Source organism: Helianthus annuus, chromosome 14 (assembly GCF_002127325.2).
Source record: "Helianthus annuus cultivar XRQ/B chromosome 14, HanXRQr2.0-SUNRISE, whole genome shotgun sequence".
In the NCBI taxonomy this organism is placed as follows: domain Eukaryota; kingdom Viridiplantae; phylum Streptophyta; class Magnoliopsida; order Asterales; family Asteraceae; genus Helianthus; species Helianthus annuus.
The window spans coordinates 159351463-159365502 of NC_035446.2; the positions used below are offsets into that span (position 1 = coordinate 159351463).

Consider the following 14040-nt stretch of genomic DNA (forward strand, 5'->3'; position numbering starts at 1 on the left):
ATCTCCCAACAATGCATGAAACGGAAGTCGCTCCCCACATTTGATTTGAATGCAACCAATGCATTTGTCACAATGTCAGCTTCGGTTTCACCACTTTTTGGGTTTTGCTTTGCTTTATTTAAAAACCACTATATTTTGTAAGTTGGCCGCTAATCTCGCTCCACTTTGAGGATAAGCTATCGTTTTCACGATAAGCCTCCCTTCCTAATTCTTCATGGAATACTCTACTAACCGTTTTCACAAATCGGTTGTGAAAGGTCGATGGAGGTTGGTGAAAGGTTGATGGGCGTTTGTGTAAACGAGGTAGGTATCGAATTCTCGGTGTGTGGGAAGTTAGTATACAAACGATTCCCAAGATATGATGCATAACTCGCTTCAACGGGCATAGAAGAGTGTATGAAAAATGGACGAGGCATTGGACGGGCTAGGATTATTTTCTTGGAATGCATACGGGTTGTTCGGGTCATAAGCATGGTTATGAGGATGCATTTTTCGTTCTGTAGAAGGGGAATTGAAGATGATTATAGAAGATGTGGTTGAATGTGGTAAAAAATAGAAGAAAAATGTGAGTTTTATAGTGAAAAAATAATTTTTTTAACATAGCCGTTGGCCAACGGCTAGTTTGGTTTGGCCATTGAGAGCCCGCCATGTCAGCTTGTCAAGACCGCCCCACGCCCGGCTTGAAACCCAAGCCCCAAGGGCCACGACCCAACCCAAGCCCACCCGAGGTGGTGGCTTGGGCGTTTTCCCCCAACCCACGCCTCAACCCACGCCCAATACCCCATAGTGTAAAGCAAAAAACAAAAACAAAACGCCCTGTTGTTGATAACGCGTAATGCAAGCATGATAAATGTGTAACAAAACATCATGTAATACAAAAATATTTAAAAATTTGCATTCTCACTGGAACTGTGATTTATTAACGCCTATAAATACCAAGCTCTCATTTATTTTATATCACACCACATTGATACCAAAACATCTTATGTCATGAAGTCAACAATACTCTCTTATGCTGCCTTCCTTCTCGTCCTCATCTTCGCTACACAATCAATCCCCCCTACCACTGGTGCTAAAGATTTCGTATATGATGTTACGGGGGAAAAGGTGTTGAACGATGCTCCCTACTCCATTGGTCCAGTGATCTGGGCTAAGGGTGGCGGAATCAAGTTAACTGACACAAAAAACAATAAGAAAATTTGCCCATCATATGTAGTGCAGGATCCTGCTGAGGTTAACAAAGGTGGCAAGTTCCTCTTTACTCTCATCTCTGATAATGAAAAACATGAAAAATATCTCCAAACATCACACATTCTTGGTATTGACTCGGGGCGACCCAAGAATGGTTCGTGTGAAAAGTGGACCTTTTGGCAGATCTCCGACCCTGAAGCAAAGCCACCTTCTTCCTTGGTTACAACAGGCGGGACCATTGATGATGGCCCTACATGTTTTCAGGTTGTTGATTATCCTAAGCCAACAAGTTCAAAGGTGCATAGCTACATGCTTCAACATTGTCCCTATTATTGTGGAGGCACCCCTCCTGTTCGTTGCTATAACGTAAGCCTTTACCAAGATAAAGGGACTAGACATCTAAGTGTTTCTCGTGGTACTCCTTTTGAGTTTGTGTTTCAAAAGGCAAAGTAACTCATGTTTGTATGGCTGGGAATTCATAATCCGTAGCGTAAAATAAAGAATATATATGTATGTTCACTGAATAAGGATTTTATTCCAATGAAACTCCTCCCGATTAAACAATTATTTAAATTGAATAATAACCCAACCACAAATTGTATTGTAATGCATATAATAAAGCAACTAGGTTATAACCCCGTGTATTACACGGATTGAATAAATGAATTTTATATACTAAATAATAAAACAATATATCTTTACAAAGCTCTTTTATTGCACGGGTTGAATAAATATAATTTTATATATTAAATAATAAGAAAGTTATATATATAAGAACCATATTGTACGGGTTGAATAAATATAATTTTATATACCAAATAAAAAAGTTATATCTTTAAAACCACTTGTATTACACGAGTTGAATAAATGTAATATTGTTTACCAAATAATAAAATAATACATCTTTAAGAAACTTCATTTATTACACGTGTTGAATAAATGTAATTTTATATACTAAATAATAAAAAGTTACATCTTTAAAAATATGTGTATTACGTGGGTTGAATAAATGTAATTTCCTGTACTAAATAATAAAGTAGGATGGTATTCAAAATTTAAAATAGAAGAATGGTATTCAAAAATTTAAAGTAGGATCAAATTTAATATTAGCTCATTATTCATTTATTTGTTTAATTAATATAAGATAGGTTTGGAAGTGAGGCGATAAAATCATAAAATAAATGCTTATAATGAATGACAGGTGTCACACATTGATGTTTTATTATATAGTATAGTATAAATATATATTTATATTGATATAAATAGATTATTATATTGTAGTAAAATTTGTTAACAAAGTCTCAATAAATTTAACCCTTTATTTATAACTTGTAAATGTAACGAAGTCTCAATAAATTTAACCATGTATTTAAAACTTTTAAATGTAGAAATGATAAATAATATTAGTTAATTTTATTTTAAGTTTCGTAAAATCTATTTATACCAAACTAAACAAAACGTTCAAATATATAGTTAATATCAAGAGTAAATTACGATTTTGGCTCCTGTGGTGAAATCAATTTTACCCTTTTAGCCAAAAAACGAATCTTTTAACATCTGAGTCCCCAACGTCTTTTTTTCTAACCCTTTTGGCCCCTAACACTATATATTTATACTATACTATATAATAAAACATCAATGTGTGACACCTGTCATTCATTATAAGCATTTATTTTATGATTTTATCGCCTCACTTCCAAACCTATCTTATATTAATTAAACAAATAAATGAATAATGAGCTAATATTAAATTTGATCCTACTTTAAATTTTTGAATACCGTTCTTCTATTTTAAATTTTGAATACCATCCTACTTTATTATTTAGTACAGGAAATTACATTTATTCAACCCACGTAATACACATATTTTTAAAGATGTAACTTTTTATTATTTAGTATATAAAATTACATTTATTCAACCCGTGTAATAAATGAAGTTTCTTAAAGATGTATTATTTTATTATTTGGTAAACAATATTACATTTATTCAACTCGTGTAATACAAGTGGTTTTAAAGATATAACTTTTTTATTTGGTATATAAAATTATATTTATTCAACCCGACGGGTTGAATAAATATAATTTTATATACCAAATAAAAAAGTTATATCTTTAAAACCACTTGTATTACACGAGTTGAATAAATGTAATATTGTTTACCAAATAATAAAATAATACATCTTTAAGAAACTTCATTTATTACACGGGTTGAATAAATGTAATTTTATATACTAAATAATAAAAAGTTACATCTTTAAAAATATGTGTATTACGTGGGTTGAATAAATGTAATTTCCTGTACTAAATAATAAAGTAGGATGGTATTCAAAATTTAAAATAGAAGAACGGTATTCAAAAATTTAAAGTAGGATCAAATTTAATATTAGCTCATTATTCATTTATTTGTTTAATTAATATAAGATAGGTTTGGAAGTGAGGCGATAAAATCATAAAATAAATGCTTATAATGAATGACAGGTGTCACACATTGATGTTTTATTATATAGTATAGTATAAATATATATTTATATTGATATAAATAGATTATTATATTGTAGTAAAATTTGTTAACAAAGTCTCAATAAATTTAACCCTTTATTTATAACTTGTAAATGTAACGAAGTCTCAATAAATTTAACCATGTATTTAAAACTTTTAAATGTAGAAATGATAAATAATATTAGTTAATTTTATTTTAAGTTTCGTAAAATCTATTTATACCAAACTAAACAAAACGTTCAAATATATAGTTAATATCAAGAGTAAATTACGATTTTGGCTCCTGTGGTGAAATCAATTTTACCCTTTTAGCCAAAAAACGAATCTTTTAACATCTGAGCCTCCAACGTCTTTTTTCTAACCCTTTTGGCCCCTAACACTAACCCTATCCATTACTTTTAGGGGCCAAAAGGGTTAGGAAAAAAAAAGACGTTGGGGTCCAACAGGGTTAAAAAAAGACGTTGAGGGCTTAGATGTTATCCATTTTGGCTAAAAGGATAAAAGTGATATAACCACAGGAGCCAAAATCATAATTTACTCTAATATCAAATTAGTTAACTAAGTTTGAATTTGAAGTAAATAGATAAATATAAAAGTAATAATTAAACTAAATAATATTTAGTAGGAGGATTATTTAGAAGAGATTAATATAATTATTCATAATAAGACATGGTCTAATATGATGACAAATGTCCTGAAAATGGTTTCTTTTATTATATAGTATAGATTATTCAATATCTTTATTAATATATATTTAATATTAACATAACATATTATTAAACTTTTATGCATGATAAATTTAGTATGTTATAATTTATGTATTTACCTTATTTTTTGCTGGTGTTATTATTTTATTAAGTTATTATTTTATTAATTATTCAATATCTTCATTAATATATATTTTAAATTTTGAATCAAACAGATTATATAAATTAAATCAAACGGATTATATAAATACTGAATAATTGGAATCCTTATATTAATTAATAATATAATATTATAATTAATTATAAAAGATTAAACTAATCCTTATATTAATTAATAATATAATATTATAATTAATTAAAAAAGATTAAACTAAAATTATAACTATCCATAAGACATAGCCTGATATGATGATGACAAGTGTTCTCAAAGTAGTTTTTTTATTATATAGTACCGATTAAATAAATGTGTAATTATGCCCATAATAAAGCAATTAAATAAATGCGTATTATGCCCATAAAAATGTGTAATTATAATAATTTGAACAACTATTTATTGGATTTCAATTAATGATAACTATTGGATTTTGGATGTAGAGTATTCACATTCAACCATTTATCCTTCTTGTTAAAATTACATTAAAATTCACTACTTTTTTTTTTCTTTCTATTTTCAATTTGGATGTAGAGTATTCACATTCAACCATTTATCCTTATTGCTATAATTATATTAAAATTCACTATTTTTTTCTTTCTTATTTTCAATTAAATAATATTTTTATACTTTTACATTACGTTTTTCCTCACCTTCGCTCACAACCACTTTCAAAAGTAATAAAAAAAATTATAGGGGTGTACAATGTTTCTCTTATATTTACAGATAAAAAGTAACATTTTCTCTATTCTCTAATCACAACCACTAAAAACCACGAACAACAATTCCTTAGGGGGATGGGTGGTCATCACTTGCAAAAATTTCATCACTCACAACATCCAATTAAGTTTCGCCATGTCATCAACCATTATTCCATCACTCACAACCTTTTTTTAGTGGCAATGGTCATCACTCACAACACCCAAAAATAAACACTCAAACCCCCTCACATCTATTTATCACTCACACCCTCATCACGCGTTAAGTTTATCACGCCAACCTTCCATCACTCGTTGTAAATGCATGTGGCGGTGGGAATTGCACCAAGTTCCACGCGTGAAACATTTCATCACAGACAAAAATATCCACCACCCCGCCTCCCTTTATAACATAAGTAACTTAGTCAAATATACCCAAGATCTATTGTGAATGCTGTTATAAGCAAAAGACAGTAACCTACAAAAGCTAAATTATCTAGATCACCTAGTCCCACAACGGAGCCAAAATTTGATCTCGACCAATCAAATATAAAACCGCCCTTGGTCATGAGGCATCGTACCCATATGCCAAGGAATGAAGCAATAAAATAGTCTTCAGTGTCAAAATTAATACATATAGTGATGGGTTAAAATGAGAATCATTCGAGTTGTGAGAACCATGAGAACTAGATTATTCAAAAGATTTTTCGAATTTTATTTCTCAAAAGTCATAAAAAATATCACTTCTTTCAGCAAAAAAAAAAAAAAAAAAAATTAAAAAAATGCCGCATACCCACATTTACATGAGGCGCAAAAAATATTTATCTTCATACAAAATTTATACTAGCGCGTAAAAAAAACTTGCATCAATCAAAACTAACTAACGACTCGACAATTTTTTTTTACTTTTTTTTTACAGATGTGTTTATAATATTTTCATCTACGTTTGTGCAAAAAAAATTGGCCCAACACACGCGGGATCAAAAAGTTCTCACGGTTCTCACAATTCGTGGTGGTTTTCATTTGAACTGATCACCAATATATATGTATATATATAGAGTCAGGATTTAGAGAAAACGGTGAAAAGTGTGAGAACAGTTAGAACGGTTATGGATCGTCCGATCAAAACAATCTATGGACTAGATTGGCGCGTTGGCGTTTTTGTAAATAACACAAATTCTATTAAGTGGACGCGCTTCTTTAAGGGTAAAAGGGTCTTTAGACTTCTCTACCCAAAACGTCAAACTCATGAATAAAACGCTATTACGCGCCAAAACACATCCTATATAAACAATATCTCAGACATTCATTAAACACACTGAACCCCAAACGCCATATTTACTACTATATACCATACGTCTTAGAAACGTCAAAAAACCTAAACATCAAACACACCGACTCAAAACGCCATATTTTACTATATACCAATCATCTTAGAAAACGCCAAAATACCCAAACATCAAAGATTCCAATCAACGTTTCTTTTAGATACACTATTTTCTCAGTAAAACGCCAAAAATGACAAACATCGTTTCTTGTATATTCAATATTGTTCTATGCGAAATTTCGCAAAATGCATTGTTAGCTGAGGAGTGTAACTTGATAACATTTGCTGCATGAGATGGACAAATCTTCAAGAAAAAGATGCTGATGTCAGACTTATGTCATTTTTTGTGCTTTGTTCTTGATGAATATTTGAATGGCATGAAGAGACGGATGACACTGAAGGGTGGGTTGAAGATAAAGATGAAGATAAAGATGAACTTCAAACAAAAAACTCACGCCATTTTGTGCTTTTAAACGGCCACAAAAAAGCTACTTCAACAACAAAAAAAAAATGAAGCATACAAAGTCAAACCGCTAGTGAAGATGTTTCAAAGAAGAAAGAGTCTGGTGATAGTGAAGATTTGGAAGATGAAATGTTTCTATTTTTTTTTAATTTTCTTTTTCAGTTGTTTGTTATGTATTTTTCAGCTAAGAACAAATACATTATTTTAATAAAAACGTCACAAAGACAAAATGCTTGTGAAACGCTATCATGCCATAAAACGCCCAAAACTCCCAAACTATAATAAAATTACTTTTGACAAGTATTGTTAAAAACTCAAAAAAAAAAGTATAAAACAAGGTGCAAGAGAATCGAACAAAGTGCCATCTTTATCTAAACCATATTAAAAATACAAAACGCCAAAAACTATGTAACGCCATTAAAAAACCGTCAAACTTGGATGATGGGATGTTTATCACCGTAAACTCGTAAAGCTGAACAAAACAGTAAAATGCACACAGTAACTGAAAAGACAGTTACTTTATTAATATCATTTATTATAATAAAATCCCGCCTAAATTACGCGTCAAAAACATCCTATAAGAGAGACGTCTCTGCACAATCAATTGTCACACCAAAAAACAACGCCAAGTTTCCTAGAAACCACTCACTTTAAAACGCCAAAAAATAGTTAAAAAAACCACAGATGGGAAACCTCGTTTCTTCTATATTGAGTATTGTTCTGAATGAAGTTTCACTGAATGGATTCTTCTCTGAGGTGGGTATCTCTATAAGCTTTTGCTGAGTGAGATGGACAAATATTCAGGAAAAAGAGATTGATGACACTGATATGTCATGATGTAAGCTTTGTTCTTGATGTATATATTGATGACATGAAAGGATCAATACCAATGTAAAAAAAATGTTATTTTGGACTCCATTATTATAATAGCATTCGAGCAGGCGTTGATCTTCAACATGTCACCAAACAAGAATATATCAAACCAAAATACAGGATGCCACTAAAAATAAGCTTCTTCTAAAGGCGAACATTATGTAGGAAAATTGGCATCTAGCTAAGGTATTTAAAAAGGTTCAAAACGCCAAAAGAAATTCAAGAAGAAGAGAATGATGACAGTGAAGATTCGGATGAGAAATTATATTAGCATTTTTTATTTTTTTTTCATTTTCTATTGTTTGTTATCTAATTCTCTACTAATAAAAAAATTGAGTATAAAACGCCAAAAACTACAAACACCAAAACGCCTAATATATGAAAACTGTGAGAACGGATGCTAGCAAAGCACGTTGTTGCTATATAAAACGCCAAAAAATGCCAAACAATGTATTATTAGAAACAACACTAATTGACTAAACGTCATTAAAACAATGTATAAAACAACATGCCATCTTTATCTAAACACGATAAAAAACAAAACACCAAACCCTAAAAAAGTGGAAAGTGTTACAGCCTTAACAGATGAAACTGAAGAAAACAGTAACTGCAAACAGTAAAATAAAGAGACGGGAACATTATTGCTAAACATTTATTATATTAAAAGCCATTACATGAGAAACTGAATTTATTTATCTTTTCAAAACGCCGTAATTGCCTGTCACATTATAGTCCTGCATCCCACATGGCACAACAAATTGATAAAAAAAATACACATCAAGAAAAAATTACTGATGTTTTTTACTGCCAAAAACAAATATCTACTTGGCTCCAAAAAAAAGCTCATTATATAAGTACAACAGCTAAACAAAAGCTTCACCCCTCACACATTCACTAAAAACGCCACATCTTGTCTAAAACGCCATATAATTTAAAAAAATGGCACATGTTATTGCATGGAGGTTTGATAGGTCAGAGGGACGTTTCGTCATTAAGTTCTTTGACAGGAAAAGGGTGAAAGTCAAAACAATCAAAGCTATACTTAGTATGGATGAATCCGTTCAGAGGGATATTCTAGCCCTTGGGGTCCCAGTGGCCTACGATTGTGAGAGGAATCAAAGGGTAATAAAAAGATTAGAGAGAAAATTTCCAGGAAATGATGATGATGGTGATGATGATGATGATGATGATGATGATGATGTTGAAGATACTGATCTACCAAAAGTTACCAGTTGGATTCTGAATGAACAAGCAAGAACGGTGAGGGTGAGCTTTCAACACGGGAGGGATTTTTCATTTACAATGGACGAAGTGCTGAACACAGATAGACTACATTTTATCGAACAACTCTGTGATTTAGCACCTTCGAACAATGCTAGATACAACTTTGTGAATACATTCAAGTATAGGATGGAACAAAGCAGAGACGAGATTATGGCGTTATACGCCAATGAACAAGATGATGATGAGTCTGAGAAGAGTGATGAACAAACCGATGGGTTACATCTGTACTCTAATACCATCCGCAGAAGACTATTAGTTTTTGTTTGATTTCGTCTTAGCTGTACTCTTTTAAATTTCTAATGAATTGAAAAACACGATGAACGCTAAGAAATTTACCTTGATAACCTATATAAATAGTTGAAATCTACAGAAACGCCTAATGAATTTGGGAAATGCCATGGAGGAAAATAACTTATAATTACTAAATGATTTTATTCAATTTGGGGGCGCACATATAAAGCCAAAATATTTACTATGCTCCTAATCTAAAAAAACAATAAAAATGTCATGTATTTGTTAAATGCCAAAAAATGGAGAGGTGTTGTGAGACGCGTTTAAAAAAAGAATATAAAAGGACAAAAAAGCCCCTCCGCCCTTCACTATGTCACGTGCCACGTGTTCGGCCAGGATCCGTTCTCACACTTTAGGGCGTTTCTCCTGATCTTGTACCTATATATAGTATATACGGTAGGGTTTTAGAGTGAACATTAGGTTGAGAGTGAATTGTGTGAACTAATCTGAGCCATTAATTGTTGGGATTTTTACATATTTCCCCCTCCTAAGTTGCCTTATTACGTATTTCCCCAAACAATAAAATCAATTACATATTTCCTCTTTTTATAAGAAATTACCTAATTACCCTCAAAATAACTCATCTTCATATTTATGTTCGTATAATCCACACGCCAAAACCCTACCACAACAACGACCTTTCTTCTTCCTCTGCTACACATCGCTGCTTCATCAGGTATGTTAATAATCAATCTCGTTCGTCTTCTTCATTCGCAATCAACCCAGCCTATCATAATCAAATCTTCTTAATCACTGGTGGTGGATTTTTAATCGAATCTTCTCAAGCACCGGTGGTGGATTTTTAGCCCAACTTAACTGAGAACGGGCTACATATTTCTTTAATGGTAGGTGAAACAACTTTTAAGATACGGATTTGTGAATTAACAAATTGATGGTGGGTTTAATTTGGGAAATCGAGGTGGGATGTGGGTTTTGTTCAGATTCGTTGTTGATTTTTGAATACAAAAATTGGTAGGTGAAACAACTTTGAATAGTTGAATGAGTAAAAAGAAAACCCTAAATTGGAATATGAAGAAGAAGAAGAAGAAGAAGACGACCTGGAAGGGAGGAGGAGCAACCCAATTAACATCTTCTGCCTTGTTTTACATTATTTTATAGAATTTTTATTTCTTTAATCATTTGCTTATATTAAACTGTTTATTTGCAATGGAAAATGTTAGTATCATTTTTGTCCAGTTTGTATGATCAGGTGATTTATATTTATTTCTTTTATTCAAGTGATTTATATGGAACATGATATGGAAAATAACTCATTTACAGAATGGAGTAGAATCATTAATATTTAGAATGTCGTATGTAGAAATTGGGTGCAGAATCATTAACTTATGCTTTAGAAGTTACTCCAATGCCTACAAAGGATCAATGGGTTCATACAGATAATAAGAAGATATACCCATTTGGGAGACCAAGAAAGAATAGAATTAGACCAGGTGACGAGCCTAAAAAACGATAAAATGTCTACGATGTGGTGAGTATGGACACCGTGAATTTATGTCTTTATTTTGAGTATTATGGTTTTGGGTAAATATGTAATTGACTTTACATATTGGAGTGGTGAAATATGTAAACATTTAGTTAAAAGTTCATTAAGGGTAAAATAGTCATAAATAAGAGTTATTTTAATGAAAAGGGGAAATATGTAATATATATGAGTTAGGAAGGGGAAATATGTAATTGATTTTTTGGGTTGGGGAAATACGTAATAAGACAGCTTAGGAGGGGGAAATATGTAAAAAACCCTTAATTGTTTAGATCTTGGAAACTTTAATAATGGTAGTTTTGTAATTATTTATATGTAAAAAATAAATGTAAAGGGTATAAAGCTAAATTGTTAACTAGTTCTCTCTCCAGTTAAATAATTAACTACATTCTCTCTCATTTTTTCTCTCACCAATTAACTAACTTTTTAATTCTAAAAAATGTAACCATTATATAATATATTGTTCCATCTAGAACATGATTAAAAACATTGTAGAAGTGAATGTACATATATGTATTATACGTATTCACAATTTAAAAAACGTATGTACATATATGTACATTAACAAATATTGTTCCATCTGATCATCTTCTTTAAGTGTACATGTCTGATTTATAATGTGTGCATATGTACATTTATAAAAAGAAGTTAGTGATATGGTTGTTCAACATGATACATATGTGATAGCAATTGAAGAGGTAAGAAGATGATATTATAGAGGATGGAATGACGAAGATGTGGGCGAAAACGGTGAAGGAAACGGAGTTTAAATGAGAAAGTTACGAACTAAACAAGAAAGTCGTGTGTCGCGTGGGAATTTGTTCCACCTGCTGCGACACATGAGAGACCACCAGATCGCGAAAAAAGGCCCAATGTTTAGTATAATCCTGCCAAAACACACCAAACGAATTATTCATCGTTCCAGATGAACCAAAGCTCCAAAAAGGTGATTTCCAAGTCCAGAACTCTTTTCCATTCAATTCTTTAATGCAAGAGACGTGCGGGATGATGCTTGAGGTTGGGATAACAACCATGCACAGTTAATTCTCTTGTGACTTCCTCTAGGCAGACGATTCGTATAGGTTTGACACATTATTTGGTTTATGTATTGGATCTTATTTTATTTGTGATGACAAACATATATATCTTATTGACGTATTAGTTAATTTAAACATTTGTGTGTGTGTTTTCAGTTGTCTCTTTTCAATTACATTCGGTTCATAAAGGGTGGCTAAAGTTGTATCACGCACACAAAAGTAAACATGATTTTCCTGGAATGCTTGGTAGCATCGATTGTATGCATTTGTCGTTGCGTGCCTAATGGATGGCTAGGTTGATTTAGATGAGGTGATCATGGTTATCCCACACTAATTCTAGAAGTTGTGGCTTCAAATGATCTATGAGTTTGGCATGCTTTCTTTGGGTTCCTGATTCGAATACCAACTTAAGCATTCGTGGTCTATCGAATGTTTTGAACGACATCATTAACGGTACCGCCCTGATTGTAGGTTTATGGTTTCAAGAGTAGAATACAAGCACGGGTATTATCTAGCTGATGGAATATACCTAACCTATCCGGAAGATGATAAAAGAAAGAAACTTCTCTAATGTCAAGAATCTGCGAGAAAGGATGTTGAACGACTATTTCGGGTTCTGCAACAAAAATGGAACATTGTGAAAAACTCGGCGCGCGCAGTTACATCCAAAAAATTGAGATATTGTATGTATGCTTGTATCTTGATGCATAACATGATTATCGAAAACGATAGTAATGCTATATGCGAATTCGATGAAAACGACATTGATGAGAATGTTGTACTGGTTGATGAAGGGCAGCAATAGGCTACGCATAACACCCTTCGCTCGGATTTGATCGGGTCTTGGATGAGGATGGTGAATGAGGATGGAGTGATGTAGTGCTGACGTGGAGGGTGGTGATTGTGATTAGAAACATCACCACACCACATAGCCTAAGTGCATGGCTAACACAAACAATGCCATGGATAGATGTGTGGACTGTCATATTAACTCCATGAACGACTTAACCAGTTTATAATCCTCTGATTATACAAATTCTGAATGGATAGAATTTTTTAGTCCCTGAAAATTTTTGGTATCTTTCGTTAAGTTTCTGGGTAATTTGCTCTTTACTATTAGTTTTAACCAACTTTGTAACTTATATACATTCAATTATTGATTTAAAGCAATTAAATCATTAAATTTCGGTATTGATATTTATTTGTACCAACATAATGATATCTTTTTTCATAAAAATCTTTCTGCGGAAGTTTATACATGTAAACTGATGAGGAAAAAAAGAGAGAGTGGCCAGTGAGGTACCAGTGAGGTACGTACTAACTAGCAAAACTCCCTTGACATTTTGAAATGGAATGGATTAAAAACCATGGCCATAGCCATAGCTATGGGCATGAGAAGCGGCAGAAGATGATGTTGAAATGATGGGAGCAGGCTTCATCTCATAGTGATCAACACCACCTGGGATATTATTATTAGTACCGAAAAACGACATAGAGTTAGAGTTTTCTGCGAAAAGCCTATTGGCTTGTATAGTCAGAGTCTTTTTAAGTTCCTCCATGGAATTCTTCAGTTGTTCAAGTTCATGCATATTCAGGTTCTCAATTGGTGCTTCCCACCAAAACTGACTCTGGCTCGCCTTTCTCATTTCATCTAGTGTCTCGCTTCTTTTTTTCTCCGCTTCTAACTCGTTGAGTATGTATGTTAGCTGCACGTTTAGTTCAGGAATGCTTGCTATTCTATGTGCCTCTATGAGATGTAAACTAGTCGAGCTGAGATTAGGGTTTCGCGCTAAGAATCTGTCAATAATTGATTCGACCTTAGGATGACCAAAGGAAAAGACTTTCCCAGCAGGGGAGAATACCACAATGGCTATTTCAACCCCGCACAACGTGCAAAGCTCACTAGCCTTCTTGAAGAGCCCGGATCGCCTCTTTGAGAAAGTCACCTGTAGATGATTTTTTATTTGAATCTTAGCGATTTTGATTTTTTGGCGACCCAAACTTGGTTTCTTAGCCAT

At 32.5% G+C, this 14040-nt stretch overlaps 2 protein-coding genes across 2 annotated transcripts; one reads left to right on the forward strand and one right to left on the reverse strand.

Moving 5' to 3' along the window:
- The first annotated feature begins 990 nt into the window (after nucleotides 1-990).
- LOC110904629 (trypsin inhibitor DE-3-like) lies at nucleotides 991-1644 on the forward strand. The gene has a single exon (XM_022150471.2). The coding sequence runs from the start codon at nucleotides 991-993 to the stop codon at nucleotides 1642-1644; it is 654 nt and encodes a 217-aa protein (XP_022006163.1).
- Nucleotides 1645-13380: 11736 nt separating this feature from the next.
- Nucleotides 13381-14040, reverse strand: LOC110907702 (agamous-like MADS-box protein AGL61). Its single transcript, XM_022152645.1, has one exon. The coding sequence runs from the start codon at nucleotides 14038-14040 to the stop codon at nucleotides 13381-13383; it is 660 nt and encodes a 219-aa protein (XP_022008337.1).

Excerpts from the sequence above, each read along its gene's own strand:
- LOC110904629 (XM_022150471.2), top strand. The coding sequence starts at position 991 with ATGAAGTCAACAATACTCTCTTATGCTGCCTTCCTTCTCGTCCTCATC.
- LOC110907702 (XM_022152645.1), bottom strand. The coding sequence starts at position 14,040 with ATGGCTAAGAAACCAAGTTTGGGTCGCCAAAAAATCAAAATCGCTAAG.